Source organism: Monodelphis domestica, chromosome 8 (assembly GCF_027887165.1).
Source record: "Monodelphis domestica isolate mMonDom1 chromosome 8, mMonDom1.pri, whole genome shotgun sequence".
Taxonomy (NCBI): Eukaryota; Metazoa; Chordata; class Mammalia; order Didelphimorphia; family Didelphidae; genus Monodelphis; species Monodelphis domestica.
In genome coordinates this window covers 196,636,968-196,657,488 of record NC_077234.1, presented here as the reverse complement: position 1 = coordinate 196,657,488, position 20,521 = coordinate 196,636,968, and the positions used below count along the sequence as shown (strand labels likewise).

Genomic DNA, 20,521 nt, shown 5'->3' with positions numbered 1-20,521 from the left:
TGCTTTGCATCCAATTCTTCTTCTGTCTATGCTTTATGGATGAATCAGTTTCAATAATGATAATCTGAGATAGTGCCTGACACTAGATAGTCAGGGCAAGGTCAACTATTTTTGATCACTTACGATCCTCACTATCCCACCCACCCCCCCTTCCCCCGAGATGCTCCTCAATTAATGTCTTAAAATAGCTGGTCATTCTCAGCTGCCAGACTGGAGTCTGCCCAGAGGAGAGGAAAAAGTCAACCGAGAGTATAGGAGAAAAGTGACCAAAGACAAGAAAAGAGACACTCTTCAAGTAGATTGTGCTTCCTTGGGGGTGGAAATACCTCTTTCTTCTCCTTTAGTGTATTGCTCCTGTCTTATTGGGCATCAGCATATAGTTCTTATTGTAAAGGACTTTTAAAAACATTAAAAAAAATTAAAACCAGTGGCTTAACAATGAAACGGAATATTGCAATCTTTTTTGGAGCTCTTTTTGGTGCTCTAGGAGTTTTGCTTTTTTTGGTGGCTTTTGGTTCAGATTATTGGCTGCTTGTGACTGAAGTTGGGAAATGTTCAGGTGAACATAATGTGCGTTTTCTTCTTCAGAATAATGATTTATCCTGTAGTCTCTAGTATATCTTTCCCCTCCTTTTGTGGGTGAACAATCCATGGAAATCAGAGAATAGTGGATCTAATGCTTGAATTCCTACAGTCAAGAGATGATGTGATGATATAAATATATGTTTATCAGTCAGCATTAGAAATATTTTCTTCTTTTTTCTAAAGGGCTGAATGTGACTGTGTTGGTTACCCTTTAACCAATAATATGTTTTCTTGTGTTCTGGGCAGATAGAGAATGTCACTTTCCACCATGAAGGTTTCTTTTGGAGATGTTGGTTTAGTGGTGTTGCTGAGGAAAACACAGCCAACATTTGGAAATTCTGGTACAGTAAGTGAGATTTAATTTTATCTTTTTTCTGTTATTTAAAAAATTGAACAACTTTAATGCTGAGCTATGTAAACATTTCACTGAGTTATCATAGCTTCTCAAGTAGTTGCATTTCCAGTACTTTGGGGGATAATTTCTTTTCTTTGGGAAGTATGATTATTTGGAAAATGATTACTTGGGGGGGGATGTATGTGTGTGTTTGGTGATGGTGGTGTATGTGTCAAAGTGGGCTGTTAGTAAGTACTTAATGTGATACTTAATATCTTAGAGTTACCATCCAACCACAGGCAATTTAGCTTTCTTCTCCCTACCACCATCTGAACTGTTATTAACGTTATCTTGAAAATCACCCAACTTTTAATTATAGCCCTTTAAAACCTTTTAACTTTGGAAATTCTAGAAGGGAGCTTCTAATTTTTTTCATCCAGATCTCTGAAATTTTGGTTATGTATATGTGGTAAACCTTATATATAGAATATTAATAGAAACATGAAACTTTCTTTGAACTTATGTTGCATATGCAGATGGACACATTTCCTTTAATTTAAGCATAGTTTTGAAATGTACATAGGATATTTTCTTGGCCCTACAGTTAGACAGACTACCATTAATAAGACTTTTCCCCTCATGTATTTCATGTAATTTATATGAACTCAGAAATAAATTTACATTAAAGATAGCTGGCATCAAAGTAAAAATAGTCACTTAAAATGTTATTTTTCCTGATTATGATTGAGAGCTTCTCTTGCTATATCTATAATAATAAACCTTTTGATGTACAGCAAGGGAAGTTATGTCCATACCAAGCAAACTTGTGGAATTTGTAATTAAGGCTAGAATCACTGAACATTTTAGCATCTTAATTTATTAGGGGGAAAGGCAAGATGGTTTCCATAAGAGTACAAACAAATAAGTTTGAATAAAAAGAGTGAAGCTGACTTTAAGAGACTTTATGAAAATTTGAGTATTTTGAAAAAGTAATATGGATAAAGGTAAATTGGTTAGTATGCTATATTTGGACTTCTACGAAGTCCAATTTTTTTTTTTGCCTTTGACAAAGACAAGTTGAATTTGGAGAGAGCTATCTGTTTTGTACTTAAGAGATGAAAATAGAATTATATTTTATATTTGATGATGGTATTTCCCTTAGTAGTAAATGTTGGTCCTATCATATTTTTAGAGGAAATGTTTAGTGAAATCTTTAGGTTTTCAGATCATAAATTCATCCTTGTAAGTTGTCTTTTATAGACAAGCAAATAACAAACATGCAATAGGAGATATTTTTCTTTTCAACATCATCATTTCTCTACAAATGGAGACCAAAAAAATTATATAAAGTGAAAGTTTCATTAGTCCAGTTCTGGATAGTTAAGATTTTCTATATTGTTGATGATAATAGAAAGATTTGTCTCCATTTTGAAGAATATGTCCAGTGGAACAATTGCCTAGCTGATTGCAATACTAATTCATCTAAGATTTAAGGAAATAGTAATTTATCTAGTATGCCTACTATGTAAATGGTTCTTTGCTAAGCACTCAGCATATGAAGAAAAATTACCCCAAACAATCCCTCATCTCAGGAGGCTCAGTCTAATAGGAATGGCAACAGGTAAACAGCTATGTTCAAATAAAATATTAAGATTAAAGAAGATTGGGAAAGGTTTCTTGGAAAAAATGGGATTGTAGTTGTGACTTGAAGGGAGCCCAAGAAACAGCAACAATAAAAGGAGGGACATCATTCTAGATATGACTGACAATAACTGGAAATTCTCAGAGTCAGGAGATTGAGTGTCATATGGGAGGAATAGCAAGAAAGCGAGTGCCACTAGAAGGGAATAAGCAAAAAGAAAACTGGAAAGGTAGGAATGAGCCATGGGTTATGAAGGGTATTGAAAACGCTTAGAGGATTTTAGATTTGCCCCAGAAAAAAAAGAGGGAGAATTACAGGTTCTCCAAATTTACCTTCAATGAATTGTAGTTTATTGAAGAGGTGATGGTGGTTTGTGTGTGTGTGTGTGTGTGTGTGTGTGTGTGTGTGTGTGTGTGTGTGTGTGTGTGTGTGTGTGTGACCTGGATATACCTGCATTTTAGGAAAATCAATCTGACAGTTTAGTGAAGGATAAATTGAACTGGAGAGGAAGTTTAGGTAGGGAAGTCTACCAGCAGGGTATTACAGGAGGCATACAGTGAGGAGGGCTAGCTCCAGGGGGAAGGCAGGGTCAGAAGGAAGAAGTCTGAGGTATAAGAGATGTTATCAAGGTGAAACCAAAGGGTCTTGACAAGTCACTGGATTTGGGGGGGGGTGTTGTGGGACTGGAGAGGGAAAGGAGCTAAAGATAAGGCCCAGGTTCATTCTAGGTGACTAAGAAGATGGTGGAACCCTTGACAGTAAAAGGAAAGCTAAAAACAAGTGAGGAGTTGAGGGGAAAGATGTTCAGATTTGGACATTGTGAATTTAAGATTTTTTAAAGAATTTAAGAGTTAAAATAAATCTTAAGAATTAAAGATTTAAAATAACATTGAGCAAATAATGCTGAAATCTAGATGAAACATTCTTCCATCTCTCTTTCCCCTCCAAATAGTAGTAGCTGTGAGTTTGTTTGCATCTAGGATTTCCTGGATAATTGCTTTAATTGTCTCCTTTGTTTAATCCCAATTCTTATGTACCCTAAAAGCACTCTTTTTTTTTATAGACAAGAACATCTCATCTTCTTAATAACAAAGTTTTTAAAACATTTCTATTCATTTCTAGCCAATCAGTCACCATCTAAGAACTGTACACATGCTTACCTCTCCCCATATCCCTTCTTGAGAGATGAACACAATTCGACCTCCTACGACTCTGCTGTCAGTAAGTACTTCACTTTCTCAAAATGCTTGTTTTAAAGAATAATTACCTAGACCTGGATGGCAAAGATTGTGATTAATTTTTTAAAATCACTAAATGATTTGAAGTTAAGCATTTTCTTCCTTTGGAGAGAAATCACAAACTTAGAAATACAAGAAACCCCCATTTCCATGTGACATACATCCCAAGATCTATTGTGAACACCTAATAACTCCCATGTATGTGTGCTCTCTCTCCTTGCTCCTGCCCCCCAGCCTGGTGCTCCATGACCTCCTAACTGCACAACCCCCCTCCCAAAATCTACAAAAAATAAAAGGAGAAGTAGAAGTGATGGCAGACTTCCAGAGTTTCATATTGACTTTAGATAACTGAAATCAGAAAACTAAACCTAGAAAGCAATACCACAGATAAGGGTCCTCTTGTATAACTATGGAATGATATTTAACAGATTCCTTGGTCTTCTGATATTCTGTGGAAAGAACTAGGTTACAGAAAAAGAAGACCTTGGCTCAAATATTCTCTGCCACTTAATCCCTGAGTGACCTTGGACAAAATACATCCCCTTGATGAACCTCATTTCCTCATCTGTAAAATAAGGACATTAGAATGATCTCTGAGGCCTCTTCTAGCTCTAAAGCTGTGATCCTATGACTTTAAAGCTAATAGTATCCTTCCTTCCTTCCTTCCTTCCTTCCTTCCTTCCTTCCTTCCTTCCTTCCTTCCTTCCTTCCTTCCTTCCTTCCTTCCTTCCTTCCTTCCTTCCTTCCTTCCTTCCTTCCTTCCTTCCTTCCTTCCTTCCTTCCTTCCCTCTCTTCCTCCTACCTCCTTCCCTCCTTCCTTCCTTTCTTTCTTCCTCCCTCCCTCCCTACTTCCCTCTCTCTTTCTTATATTTAGTATAATTTTCTGATATCAAAATTCTTTAAAAAGGCTTTAACAGTAGGAAAAATGATTTCTCTAAAAAATACAGTTTTAAGGACAACCTACAAATCTTCTCAAAATTAAGATGACTCATTTAATAAAAATATCAAGTTTTAAAATTTATTTTAAAATTGGTTATTTGACTACTCATGAAAATGATGTTTTTCTGTCTTGTCTGCAAGATTGGTATAAGCAGAATAATTTATCCAAATAGATTCTCAGAATAATTAACTAGAAGACATACTTATGTAACTTACTTTGTGTCTACTTAATCTCATTTGGTGAGTTTTAGAGAAAGCCTAGAAACTTCATAGGTCTCTTACACTGTCAACCTGATTGAACCAATACATAAATCAAGGGTGGTCAGTCTGACCAAGAGTAAGAGTCAGAATTCACCAGTGTCATCAATGAAGGCCAAAATATTTTTATTTTCAAAATTTTAATGCCTAATTCATTTTTAAGCTGAATAGACTTGACAGATGTTTATATTATGTATCCATTTATTCATTTGTATGTAAAATCATTTTTGTTTCCATACTATAATATCACTTTAGGCCTTTTAAAGGAGGTAATATTGCATTTAATGACAGCATTGATTCAATACTTAATGACAATTCTTTTTTCCCCCTCATACTTGCTTCAAGAGTTGCACACAAAGTTTTGAAGAATATAAACCTTTTACCACTGGCATAAATTAATCACTGGGTAGGCCAAAATATCAAAAGTAACTCATCTAAGCAAGCTTTGGAACCTGACTTACTTGGGTAATTGTATAAAGGCCTAAACAGAAAGTAAAACAGTTGAAGGTACAGTCCTCCAAGGCCACTACATTAAGTAGTCATGTTGTGCATGTGGATGGATTTATTAACGTTTTTTGTTTGCTCTGCCACCCTAGTTATTGAACGTAGATAATCGTACAGATAACTCTTGTCTTGATGGAAAACTGAGAGATCTTTGGTTTAAAAGTTCAGGGAGAGAAACATAAATTATAAAGTTAATGCAATTACTAGTAAAATAAGGACTCATAGAGCTGGCAAGTCCCCTGTTATGGAAAACAGAGGAATTAAAATAACTTAGACCCTCATCTTTCCTTTGCCCTTTTTCGATATTATATTTTTTACCCTTAAACAAAAAGACATCTCTGTCCTGCTCCATGACTGCCGGAATAGTATATCTCTATAAATTAGGTTATGGTAGGGAATGGAGTTCTGGAACCACAGGGAAATGGATTGAGAGATGGAAGGGAACAAGAGGTCATTTAGTCCAACCTCTTCATTTTACTAATGAGACCTGGGAGCTTATGGGATTTACCTCAGGTTATAATCAGTCAGCAATCATTTTATCAAGTGTTTTCTGTGTGATTGGCACTGTACTGTAAGTTTTGTGAATAAAAAGAAAGGTAACAATAATAACTGCCCTCAAATAGTTCACATTATATTGTAGAAGAGAAAAACATATAGAAATAACTAAAACATAGAAACAACTAAATAACTAGGTATATGTAACATATATGTATTTATAAACATAGTAAATAGAAGGTGTTATCAGAACAGAATTCACTCAAACTAAAAGGCAAAGGTCAAATTTGATCTTAGATTTTAAGGAAGTCAGGGAAACTAAGAGGTGACGGAGGGAGAGCAGGCTAGAGCTGGGGAACCTGCCAGTGCAAAGGCAGTAGATGGAGTGTGTGAAAAGTGACAAAGAGGTCAGCAGAGTTAGATTCTAGGAGTTTGTGGGGGGAAGTGGAGCTGAAAAAGACAATAGAGGTTAAAAGAAATCAGGTTTTGTAGAGTTTTCAATGATAAACAGCATTTTTATTTGATCCTGAAGGTAAACTTTTTACTAGAGGTTATTGAATGAGGGAGGATGGTGGTGTTGCTGTTGAATGGTGAGTAGAGAATGAATTGGAGTGGGGAAGAGACTTGGGAAAAGGAAACCAAATTGAATTTATTTTTATTAGTCTAGGATAAAGGTGCCTGAATGAGGATGATGGCTGTGTGAAGAGAAAGGAAAATATGTAAGAAATGTTGTGAAAGCAAAAATAACACAAGTAAAAAAAAATAGTGTTCTGGCCAAGATTTGAACCCAAGTGCTTTGACCACTATTACAGTACACTTTCCCCTGGATCATGCCAGCTTTCCTTTATCCCTACCTTGTCTTTCCAGAAAGCCACAGAAGGCTCCTGAAATCATTTCTAGGCATCAGAATAATTTACCCAAAGTCATACATCTACTAATATCTATAAATTGTTCTATGGCATAATGAGGATGACATAGCTCTCAAAGCAACTAGGTGGCACAGTGAATATAGCATTAGATTTGGACTCAGAATGGCTTATCTTCATGAGTTCAAATATGGCCTTAGACACTTACTAGATGTATGACCCTGAGCAAGTCATTTGACCCTGATTGATTTAATTTCCTCATCTGTCAAAAGAGCTGGAGGAGGAAATGGCAAACCATTATAATATCTTTGCCAAGAAAATGTCAAACGAGCTAGAGAAGGAAATGGCAAACCATTATAATATCTTTGCCAAGAAAACCCCAAAAGGGGTCATGGGGAGCTGGATGTGACTGAAATGACTAAATAACAACAACAAATAGCTCTCTACCACTTTGTGGTTTCATATACAAGATTTCATTTGATTACCACAACAATCATTGTGAGATATAGTCTGGTCAGATCTTGGTGCACAGTCAAGGATACTGTGGCTCATATATTAAATGATTTGCCAAAATATTGCATAATTACTGAATCTTATACTCACTGCTATTTTCATTCTATCTATCTATCTATCTATCTATCTATCTATCTATCTATCTATCTATCTATCTATCTATCTATCCATCCATCCATCCATCCATCCATCCATCTATCTATCTATCTATCTATCTATCTATCTATCTATCTATCTATCTATCTATCTATCTATCCATCCATCCATCCATCTATCTATCTATCTATCTATCTATCTATCATCTATCTAAATTTCTGTCTCTCCATCTGTTCACCCTTCTATCCATTTATCTATCTATCTATCTATCTATCTATCTATCTATCTATCTATCTATCTATCTGTCTGTCTGTTTATCCATTAGTATTCATCTATCTCTCTATTTATCTCTCTATCCATCAGTATCTATTTACCGATCTGTCTGTCTCTCTGTCTATCAGTCTCTGTCTATCCATCAGTATGTATGTATGTATGTATGTATGTATGTATGTATGTATTTATCTGTCTGTCTGTCCATTAGTATCCATCTATCTCTCTATTTGTCTGTCTATCTGTCTATCCATCAGTATCTATCTACTGGTCTGTCTATCAGTCTCTGTCTATCCATCAGTATCTATCCTTCTATCTATCTATCTCTCTCTCTCTCTCTCTCTATCTATCTATCTCTCTATCCATCTATCTATCTATCTATCTATCTATCTATCTATCTATCTATCTATCTGTCTGTTTATCCATTAGTATTCATCTATCTCTCTATTTATCTCTCTATCCATCAGTATCTATTTACCGATCTGTCTGTCTCTCTGTCTATCAGTCTCTGTCTATCCATCAGTATGTATGTATGTATGTATGTATGTATTTATCTGTCTGTCTGTCCATTAGTATCCATCTATCTCTCTATTTGTCTGTCTATCTGTCTATCCATCAGTATCTATCTACTGGTCTGTCTATCAGTCTCTGTCTATCCATCAGTATCTATCCTTCTATCTATCTATCTATCTATCTATCTATCTATCTATCTATCTCTCTCTCTCTATCTATCTATCTCTCTATCCATCTATCTATCTATCTATCTATCTATCTATCTCTCTATCTCTCTATTTACCTATCTGTCTATCTAATCTATGTATCCATCCATCCATCCATCCATCCATCCATCCATCCATCCATCCATCCATCCATCTATCTATCTATCTATCTATCTATCTATCTATCTATCTATCTATCTATCTATCTATCTATCTATCTATCTATCTGTTTGTCTATGTTCTTAATGCCATCTAATATTTTTTCTGTACTATATTAGTTCCTCTCCTTAATGGGTGGGAAAAATTCTCTCCCAGAAAGATAGATATTTTCTGCCATCATAGTACCACAATTTAGCAGAACCTCACCCATCTGACCCTTCATTAGCGCATTTGGGATTTTCTTGGCAAAGATACTGGAATGGTTTCCTCTTTCCTTCTCATGTTCATTTGATAGATGAGGAAACTGAGGCAAATAGGGTGAAGTGATTTGCCCACAGTTGAGACCGTCACACAGCCAGTGTCTGAGGCCAGATATGAACTGAGTCTTCCTGACGCTAGGTCTGGCATTCTATCCATAACACCACCTAGGTGCCCAATGTAGTCATAAGAACAGACTAAAAGGGGAAAGAAAGTGATCTATAAAGCTCTATTTTTTGCCTCATCACAGAATTCTATATTTTTTCCCTTCCTCCATAGCCTTAGTATGAGGAGCTATATATACCTGCTGTTCAAATATATGGAGGTTGATTCCCCACCCTATTGTGGGAGCACGTGAAATTTCCTCACACACCCCAATTAGAACCTACTTCTATGAACTTAGTCATGGTGTGAACTCTCTCGCTAATGAGAGGAAAAATGTCTTGGGGAAGAATAGGGCAAATGCTTTTTCTATTATTAAAAAAAGATACCACTTGCTTGCCAGTCTCCTTTTTATAAATGAACTCTAAAGTAATGAAGGGTTGTAACTCCAAGAGAGTTGGCTATTATTTTTTATTATGATTATTAATATTATAATTAATAATTTGTTGAGGTCTATGTACAGGAGAGGTATTGTGTGGCGTTTACAGTCAGAATAAAAGTCTCTATATGGGGGGGGGGCTCTTTACCTAAAAGAAATAGTGGGGAGTGTGAAAAACAAGGTAACATAATCCATGCATAATAATTATAGTGTAGATGGATAGTAAATACATGTCAGAAGAAATTGCACTGCAATTATACTTAGAATTATTATGTAGCTCCACGTATAATTACTATGTCATTTTTTGGATCTAATGACAAAACTATATTCCACATTTTTTATAATCAGACTCATCTCTGGCACACACGTAAGTAACTCCTTCATCACTTACAGCAACTTCATCAAATCCATATTCAGAACTCTCAGGAGTGCTGAGAAGGGAAGAACGTTTTGTTGTGACAACAGAACCCTACCTGAAAAATAATTGCAGAGGTTGACTTTATTCTTTTTGCCATCACGTACCCAGACATCTGACCTTATGTTTTGGTCGTGTTTGATTTGTTTTTCACTTTAGCTCGTAAAGGACATCTAAAACTGTGCTGTCTAATTGGAATTAAATATTGTTCTGTGATTCTTGTTACTCTTAAATAATGTCACAACACGAATAATCTTGTGCTGTATTACTTAGGTACATATTCGCTCTGTGAGTTGTATGTTCCCTTTTGAGAACATTATGTATGGGCTGACTTATTGGCAAAGGGAAAGGGATTATTTGCAAAAATGAGAGTACATAAGCATGGCAAATTATTTGCAGAATGCCATTGTGTCCTCCCTAGTTTGTGCAAATAATATGCTTCAGTTCCCTAGTATTGAAACAGGCTAAAAATAACAGTATCCTACTCTATTCTGGAACAATTATTTTGGAATGAATCATAGCATTTTAGAACTGGAAGGTATATTAGAGATCTAGTCCAATTTCTTCTTTTTACAGAGGAGGAGACTGAGGCTGGAAAAAAAGTTAAGTAAAACACTCAGTGTGACAGCTTATAAATGGCAGAGCCAGTGCTAGAAACCAACTCCTTTTTTTTTTTTTGCTTTATCATGCCTGTTCTCTCTCAGCCTCTTCCTCCTTCTTTTCCTCCTCCCCCCTCTCTCTTTCTCTCTGTCTCTCTCTGTCTATCTCTCTGTCTCTCTCTATCTCTCTGTCTCTCTCCTCTCCCACCTCCTACAGTCACTCTCTCTCTCCTTCTCTTTATATGTTTTTCTCTACATTCTCTTTCTCTTCTTTGAATTTTTTGTCATTTTCTCTCACCCTCCCTCTTTTTCTCTCTCTTCATCTTTCTCTATCTCACTTCTTTCCTTTTATATCTTTTTTCTTCAACCACATACTGTTTTCTCCACTCCCTTTTTCCCTTCCTCTCTCTCTTTATATCTGTTTTCTTCTTTCTCTGTTTTTCTTCACCGACTTTTCTCTCTCCTTATCTTTTTTCTGTTTTTCTTTACCCACTCTTTGTTTCTCTCCCTCCCTCTCTCTTTCTCTCTGTTTATAGCTCTGTTTTTCCTCCACTTGTTCTCTCTGTGTATTTCTCTACCCGTCCTTTCTCTCTCTCAATTCTGAACCCAGTAATTTATTTACATGCTTTTACATTAGAACATAAGCTTCTTGAGGGCAGGGATTTTTTTCCCTCCTTATCTCTAGTGCTTTGTACTTAGTAAGCATTTAATAAATGCTTGTTGACTGATTACAAATACAAGATGGGAATGATGTATCTCCTTATGGAAGAGTGGAAAGGGAATTAAACTTCATCTCACAGGCTATAATTTCAGCATGTGACTCTGCCCTGTATGACTGTAGGTAAGTTATTTAACTGCTTTTTTGTTGGAGAGCAAAGTGCTGGGCCTGGAGTTCAGAAGACCTGAGTTCAAGTTGGGCCTCAGACACTTAATAGCTTAAACAAGTCACTTAACCTCTGTTTGCCTCAGTTTCCTCAACTATAAAACAGGAATAATAATAATAATACTAACCTCTCAGGGTTGTTGTGAGGTTTAAAAAGGAACATATTTATAAAGAGCTTAGCATGGGGCCTGGTACCCAGTAGGTGTCATAAATGCTAACTATATTCTTATTATTGTTATGGTCAATTATCATTATTATTGTGGGAATTATAATTTTGGGCTTACAGGTATAGAGAAGTATTGCTCAACAAATGAGGAGGAGCTTCTCGACAATCAGAACTGTTTAAATTTGAATGGGTTACTTTTAGAGAGACTAATTTCCTTAGCTTTTAAGAAATAACTGGGGGGCAACTAGATGACTCAGTGGATTGATTCAGACCCAGAGATGGGAGGTCCTGGGTTAAAACTTTGTCTCAGACACTTCTTAGCTGTATGACCCTGGGCAAGTCTCTTGACCCCCATTGCCTAGCCCTTACTTCTCTTCTGCCTTAGAACCAATCCACAGTATTGATTCTAAGATGGAAGGTAAGGGTTTAAAAAAAAAAAGTAACTGATCTCTCCTTAGGAATGCTCAAGGAAGGATTTATGCTTTAGATAGGGAATAGATTAGGTGATCTTCAAGATCTCTTCTAACTCTATAAATCTATGTTCAATAACTAAAATAGTTATTTAAAAAAACAACTTTTTTTCTACCAATTAAACTCAAGCAAGATATTATGTGTTGGGAGAAGCACCAAAGGATATGATAATTTAAATTAAATTAAATTAGATTCTAAATGTAATGCATTTCAAGTTATTGAAGTGACTAATAGTGGTATCTGTGGATTAATGGATAGAAAGTCAGCCTATCCTATGAATCAGGAAGTCATGGGTTCAAGTCTCACCTCAGAAACCTACCTTTTCTTTTCAAAACCCTAACCTTCTGTTTTCAATTAATACAAGTATTAGTTCCAACACAGAAGAACAGTAAGGAATAGGAAATTGGGATTAAGTGACTTGCTCAGGGTAATGTAAAAATTAAATTAGTATCTCTACTAAAAGTATTCTATTTTATATGAGATACCAGTAACACAACTAGGAAGCATTTGAATCCAGATTTGAACCCAGGCCTCTTGACTTCAGGCCTAGCCCTCTATCCACTGATCCACCTCGATGTGTGACTTGGGGCAAGTCACTTAATTTTTCAGTGCTTCAGGTTCTTTCACACTAAAAGTTGCTGAACTGTATTCAAGAAGACAACTCACCATACCAATCCAATCACAAATCCAATCCAAATAGAAAGTGACACATCAGAGGATTGCACAGGATTGCATCAGCGTGTTGGTGAACTTAAAGTTGTCTTCATGGGCAAATCAGATCACTTTGGGAAAAGCTGCTTTTTATTTATGAAGATTATCTGTGGATGCATGCTGAATTCAAAGTGTACATTCCTTAAATTCACAAGACATCTCAGCAACCTTTTGTTATGCTTTGACTGTAGAAACAAATTGTGTATACACAACACAGAAATGTTCAGATAGAAAGTGAAAAATTCAGTCCGTCATCCAGATGTTTTGTTTACAGAACATCCAATATCTGGGTGGTTAGAAACATCTGGATGATAGACTGAACTGCTTGCTGTTTATCCAGATGTTTGGCATTATATAGATGTTGTCATACTTCCAGGCTTATACAACGGCAGTATCAATCCTTGGTTGTTCACTGGCTTGTTATATGTGTTTCTAGCCTGGGCTTAATTTCAGTGTTCAATTTTGTGTGTCACTCACAGAGTGGCATTCTAAGTTTTCTCACATCATCACTCATGCTGGCGTGATCAACTTTTTACAGTTATAGGTTGCAGCTTCAAAACTGTAATTTTATAAAATCCTTTTTACAGTTGCTGTTATTTTATGTTCTCTGCACGTTCATTCTTGAAAGCACCATGTGCCTCTCAGGATTGATTGGCAGTTTACAATAACAGTGCCTGCTAATGGTAGGCAAATGCTTCCTGTGAAAGAGAGTGCGGTGTGACTCTTCCTACTGGTTTCAAAAGCATTTTCTCTGTGTATAGGAGACTCAGAGAACTAGCAGGGGAACTAAACGGCACAGTGTGTAGAGCCCTGGGACCGAAGCCAGGAAGACTCTTCTTCTTGAGTTCAAATCCAGCCTCAGACACAGACTAGTTGTGTGACTTTGGGCGAGTCACTTAACACTGATTGCCTCAGTTTCCTCATCTGTAAAATGAACTGGAGAAGGAAATGGCAAACCACTCCAGTATATTTGCTAAGAAAATCCCAAATGGGGTCACAAAGAGTAGGACAAGACTGAAAACAAGAAACTATATAACCGAGAGAACCAGGAAGCCAAGGGTTGCTAGCTCAAAAAAATATGTCAGGGATATTTTTTTAGGACATTTCATTCCAGAGTGACATGATACACAAATAGTAGCGTGTCAATAAATAGTATAAAAGTAGTGTAAATGTTGCAGCTGCAGTTCAAAAAGTGAGGAGGGGGTTGGTATTGGCGGTGAGCAAAACTTAGCAGTGACTGAAGCTAGGAAATGTGACCCTCCCCTGGCAGAAAGGTACATCCTATATTGTTATGGTATTCATCCCCTTGCCTTCTTTTCCAATTTTATCTACATGATTTACACTATTTTGTACCATTTTTGACATGCTACTTTTTGCTTATCATGTCACTTTTTTTTAAACCCTTATCTTCTATCTTGGAATCAATACCATGTATTGGTTCCAAAGTAGAAGAGTGGTAAGGGCTAGGCAATGGGGGTTAAGTGACTTGTCCAGGGTCACAAAGTTAGGAAGTGTCTGAGGCCACATTTGAACCTAGGACCTCCCATCTCTAGGTCTGACTCTCAATCCATTGAACCACCCAGCTGCCCCCTATCATGTCACTTTGGAATAAAATATCCCTGACATATATTTTTTGATACAGTGACACTTGGCTTTATAGATTTTCCATGAACAAGACATTTTATCTCTTGACTTTGGGTATTTTCTCTGGCTGTCCCCCATGCTTGAAATGCTCTCCCTTCTCCAGTTGACCCACGGCCCTCCCTAGCTTCCTTTGAGTCCCAGCTAAAATGTCAGCTTCTTTGGGAAGCCTTCTCCTACCTCTTAATTCTAGTACCTCCCCTCTGTAATCATTTCCTATTTATCCCTTTCTTTGTATATGTTTGTTTGCATGTTGTCTCCCTTGTTGGGTGGTAAGCTTCTTTGGGACAGTCTTTTGCCTCCTTTTGTATGTCCAGTGTGTAACACAGTACCTTAATACGTATTTATTGTAGTAAAGTTACTACATATTTATTGATTGATTAAATAGAGGGAATTAATTCCTTTGAATAAATCTTTGAAGATGAATTTGGGAGATTTCTGGGGTCCTGCAAAGAGCACAGTACTGTTCTTAGAATCAAGATACCTAGTATGACCTTGGGTAAGTTCCAAGTGGAAGTAGGAGTGATAAAACCTACCATTGACTGTAAAGCCAGGAAATGTGCACCTTTACTGGCAGAGAGGTACATATCCATCCCCTTGTCCTCCTTTTGAATTATACCTATAAGATATACACTATTTTATACCATTTATTGACAGACTACTATTTGTTTATTCTATCACTATGGAATAATCTAATTCCTAATCTCCTTGACCTCAATTTCCTCATTTCTAAAATGAAAGATTTGGACTAAAATTGTCCCCAGGTTCTTTCCAGCAAAGTTTGAGTCAGGGCTTGCTGCCTGATTTTAATATCTGTAAAATATAATCCCAAACCGAGAGTTGGAAAGGCCTCAGAGGCCATTTAGTCTATCCATACATTTATTTTAAAGATTGGTAACTAGGATTAATTGAGAGAAAAGTTAATTCATTTGCCCACGGTCATAGAGTCATTAAGTATAAGAAGTAGGACTTGAATCCAGGCCATCCAATTTTTAATTAAAAAAAAAATTGTTAAACCCTTACCTTTTGTCTTATAGTTGATAGTAAGTATCAGTTCCAGAGCAGAAGAGAAGTAAGGGCTAGGCAGTTGGAGTCAAATGATTTGCCCATGGTCACACAGCTAGAAAGTGTCTGAGGCCTCATTTGAATCTAGGTACTTCCATCTCTGGGCCTGGCTCTCTATCTACTGAGCCGTCTAGCTGCCCCAATGGTCTTCCAACTCTAAAACTAATTAATAATAATTTTATTACTTGTCTCATAAGGTTGTTGAGGATACTTTATAAAACCTTAAAATACTGCAAAACGAGAATTATTAAAAGGCAAAATGTTCTCTAACTTTTTCCATTTAGATCAATAGAATCAAAATAATGTGTGAGACATGATGAGGATAGGGAATGATATTGTAATATTCAATGAATACATAATATTGGGGTCCCTAGGTAGGTACCAATACCAAGATACCAATACCAATACCAAGACAGGTAATTTACAAATGGACATTTGTGTACTTCCTTCTCTATCAACCTCTCTTTTAATGTCTCTGCCATCATCAAAGGGCAAGGCAACATGACTAAGAGAACTGCCTAGTCCAGTCCCTTTTCCTTGCCAAATCCCTCTTGCCACCTCTCATCACAAGGAAATCATGAATATACTTCACTTTCAGTTTTTTCTCTGTGCTGATCCTTTACTTCAGGCAATCTGAGAGAGAGAGAGAGAGAGAGAAAGAGAGAGAGAGACAGAGACAGAGAGACAGAGACAGAGAGAGAGAGAGAGAGAGAGAGAGAGAGAGAGAGAGAGAGAGAAAGAGAGAGAGAGAGAGAGAGAGAGAGAGAGAGAGAAAGAGAGAGAGAGAGAGACAGAGAGAGAGAGAGAGAGAGAGAAAGAGAGAGAGAGAGAGAGAGAGAGAGAGAGAGAGAGAGAGAGAGAGAGAGAGAGAGAGAGAGGGGGGAGAGGAATTTTCCTGAAATAATTGACCAGGAATGAGAAGTTTTAAGGGAAAAAAGAAGAGGTTTAAATCTCACCTTTTCGATCTGTGAGCCCCCAAAGTGACCTCAGTCAAAACTGAAAGGCATGAGAGAATATTGTGCTATTGTTATTTTGAAGAAGGAAAAGAAAAGCTATACATTTTGACAAGAACATAGACATAATGGGAACTGGTATCATCTACTTTTAAAATCCTTGAAAATGTCCCAAATATAATACCCCTAAGAAGCTCTACGTAAGACTTCATCTTCCTTTTCATTTCATTCTAGTTAAACTAGCCTTTGACCAAACACTGGCATTAGAACAGAGGCTAGATAAAGCATTTATTAAGCTTTACTATTTACCAGGCCTAGTGCTAAGTTCTGGGAATACAAATACCATTTAAAAGAAAGTCAGTCCCTACTCACAGGAAGTTTACTTCTTAATGGATGAAGACTGTAGGAATTGAAAAAGGGTTGGGGGGGGTGATAAAGGGGAGGGTGGAGGGATGGAAAAGAAGCCACAGAGTAAAGAGCTCAACCAGCTAAGAAGTCAACAAGGCTGATAAAGGTATTTTCTGAAATGGAGGTAGCAAAAGGAGATTCATCAAACAAAGGAAGACCACAAGAAAGAGGCATCTTTCATGATGGAGGGCTCCCGGAACAAGCTAGAGAAACTCAGAGAGTCAGCCACTAACCCACATCCTCACACAGTCATTATTTCTTCATTTTATTTTCAATCCTTTTTAATGCCTATTTATTGCAGCTGCATCTTTTGCTGCTATTTTAATGCAAAAGCCAGAGTTTCAGCAGCATTCTGGATTACCCTGGGAACCCAACCACCTGTGATAATGGAGACATTCTGAAAACAAAATAAACATTTGTGAAAGGGAAAAAGCATCATCTGGCAGGAAGCATAATGGAGCTGGGCTCATAGGATCTAGATTTGATTCCCATCTCTGTAGTTTATTGCCTGTTTGACCTAGGGCTGGCCATTTAACCTTCCTTAGCCTTTTAATTCCCTCATCTGTAACTGGAGAAGATAGCATTGGATGATCTTAAAGGTTGATTCTAACTCTAAATCAATGAGCTTTTAGAAAGTCACCTTTTTATAAACTATATGTCGTTTCATACCACATTATTTTTCAGATTAGGTTTGGTTTACACATAGGAAACAGACAAAAAAAATTCTTTGACCAGCAGTTAGGTAGCACAGTAGATAGAGTGCCAGAGTTGGAGTCAGCAGGACCTGAGTTCAAATTTGACAGACACTTCCCAGCTGTGAAATCCTGGGCAAATCACTTAATCATGTTTGCCTAGCCCTTGCCTTCCTGTTTTAGAGTTGTTACTAAGACAGGAAGTAAGAGGGTTTTTTTTTTTTAATCCTTTGATCTACATATTTAAATAATTTCCCACTTCTTGATTTCCCTTTGTTTTATCAAGGTCTGGTATTAAGAGTGACTCTTTTAACTCTCTTCAGCCAGGTAGTGGAGTGGATAGAATGCTGGACAGTTAAAAACTGGCCTCAGATATTTATTAGCTTTGTTACCCTAATTTTTCACTGCCTCAGTTTCCTCAACTGTAAAATGGAGATAATAATACCATCTACTTCCCTGGGTGATGTGAGGAGAAAATAAGGTAATATTTCTAATAAATACTATTATTATTAAACCAAAAGTGTTAGAAACTTATAATTGCTTTTCTTAGACAATTTATCTAATGCTCAAGTTTAAATTGCTTTCTTCTATGCTTAATCAATGTAAAAGGTCTGATCCGCTAAATATTTGTGAAATGGCATTTGAGGGACTGTGAGGTGGCACAGTGGATAGAGTGCCAGGCTTGGAGTCAGGAGAGCTTGGGTTCAAATGTGACCTCAGAATTTCCTAGTTGTGTGACCCTGGATAACCTCAATTACCTATCCCTTGCCACTCTTCTGACTTAAACAGAAGGTGAGAGTTAAAAAAAATGGCATTTGAGTGAATTCAATCTTTTCACTCTATAAATTCCATTCACAAAGATACATAACTCATCTAATAATCACAAGATAATTCCTTCTCCTGGTATAAAACTGAAATATAGACTATTTGATGAAGTCCCATTTTATTAGAAAAATCAAAAGGAAAGACGTTAGGAATTTATGAGTGGTATGAAGTCTAGGCTATGAGAGAAATAAACTTTTATTATGGAAAGCATGGAGTTAACTTATTTCCAGAGCAACAGCTGTTGTTATATAATATAGAGACATATTTACACTCAACAGCTTGCATGTATCTAGTAAAGGGAAGTCTTCCAACTCTTCACCCTCTCCTCACAAAATACACTAAATGAAGGAATGTATCAGCTATGGATATATTGTATTTCCTCCCATGCAAAGATTTTGAGTTAGGAAATGTTAATTCCCAGCAATGGGTAAAATTGAGCACTTCATTCTGGCTCCTTGAGCCCCAAGTTGTCATCAATTTTAAATCCAAGGAGGCCATCTCCTACATGGGAAAGATGGAAGATGATCCTTCAGGGTTCCTGGGATTTTATGCAGAAAACATTAAAACATAAGAGAAGTTTCAGAGGGAATATTTAAATTTTACATAAAGGGAGCTAGTGGATAGAAGCTTAGGCCTGGAGTTGGGAAAACCTGGGTTCAAATTTGGCCTCAGACACTTCTTTCTTAGCTATGTGGCCCTGGGCAAATCACTTAAGGCTTACTGCACCAAGCCTGGCTCTCAGTCTGCTTTGCTACCTAGCAGCCCTTCTCTACTCATTTTCATAAAAATGAATACTAATGCTTCACATCCCCACGAGATACTAGAATGGCTTTAACTACTATACTTAATAGAACATAATTTTGAATATATCGAAGGCCATATTTTCTGAAAAGTACAGAAAATGTTACTGTTCAGTCTGCCATGGCTCTTCACAGTCAAGGAAAGTGCCTAGAGGTATTCTCCAGCGTGAGGAGGAATGTTTGCCTCGCCAGACTTTCCTGCTATGCCCTCAGAGATACTCATCTTACAGCATCTGAGCTATGTACTGCTTTTGCACGTGGTGCAGATCCTAAATTACGCAGGTCCTAGATTCCTGACAAGCAAAGTATTTCTCAAGTCATTTGCAACATCAACTCCTTTGCCCTCACCCCTGACAACACATGCTCATGTACACACACATTCACACACACATACAGATATGCACAAATATTCTCCACCCTCTAATAGGTGCTCTTGGTTCTGTGTCTTTGTTAGTTCTGTGTCTCTCCTAACTCAGCAGAAACCTTGGAATTAAATTTGTGGGATTTGATCTGTTAGTTTATTTCTCCATCTCAAAGATAGTTCTGTGTTTGAATCTAGCCTCAGATAATTACTAGCTTTTTGTCCCTGGGCAAGTCACTTAACCCAGTTTGCCTCCATTTCCTCAGCTATAACATGATCTGGAGAAGGTCAGGGCAAACCACTCTAGTATCTTTGCTAAGAAAACCTCAAAGAGGGGCAGCTAATTAGCACAGTGGAAAGCATGCCAGGCATGGATTCAAATTGGGTCTTAGACACTCCTACACCTGGGGCAAGCCACTTAACCCCCCCTGTCTAGCCCTTACAAGTCTTCTACCTTGAAATCCATGTGGCTAAGTACTGTCCATGGTGTCTCAAAGAGTTGGATACAACAGAATAATAATTCTTTGAATTATCAAGGACTGCTGTAATAAAACTGACCAAGCATCTTTTCAACTCCTTAAGAACCACTTTGGGAGGTAGTTATCACAAATATCATCCTCCTTACTTTATGGTGAAGAAGGACTTCTATGTGGTTGCACTTCTAGAAAGGGTATTCACTGGGACTCAAATCCAAACAGGTCTTGTAAGTCTGAAAGTGCTTCTCAATGATCTATGATATCTCTCTTCCAATGTAAGCGTTGTGTGCTCCCTCTATAAAGTACCTACGTCTTTGGGAGATGTATGAACATATAGATCGGCAACTTGAGGGGAAGCAGTGAAAGATATCTCTGGAATCATGCCACTTATCTCCAGGGAATATTGAGAGGAGCAGGAAAGGGACAATGAGATTGGCTGCTGTGTTTTTCTTTGAAAGAGAGTTAATGGGCTAGATTTATATCAGTCTGTCCCCTAAATATTGCTGCTCTAGGGATATGAGACTGATTCATAGCAAAAAGGTTTTTTTGGTTACTCTCCCTTAAATTTATATGCATCTGCTTTACTCCTTCCCATCTAAGTCTGGTTACACAAAAGACTGTTAACAGATAGTGAATGG

At 37.1% G+C, this 20,521-nt stretch overlaps 1 protein-coding gene across 1 annotated transcript in view; it reads left to right on the top strand.

Moving 5' to 3' along the window:
- Nucleotides 1-204: 204 nt before the first annotated feature.
- TMEM182 (transmembrane protein 182) overlaps nt 205-20,521 on the top strand; it is an 89,182-nt gene continuing 68,865 nt past the window's right edge. The window contains exons 1-3 of the mRNA XM_001371414.4: nt 205-570; nt 832-931; nt 3,684-3,782. Of these exons, the coding sequence (XP_001371451.1) occupies nt 439-570; nt 832-931; nt 3,684-3,782 (331 nt within the window). The 5' untranslated portion in view covers nt 205-438. The remainder of the gene's footprint in view (nt 571-831; nt 932-3,683; nt 3,783-20,521) is intronic.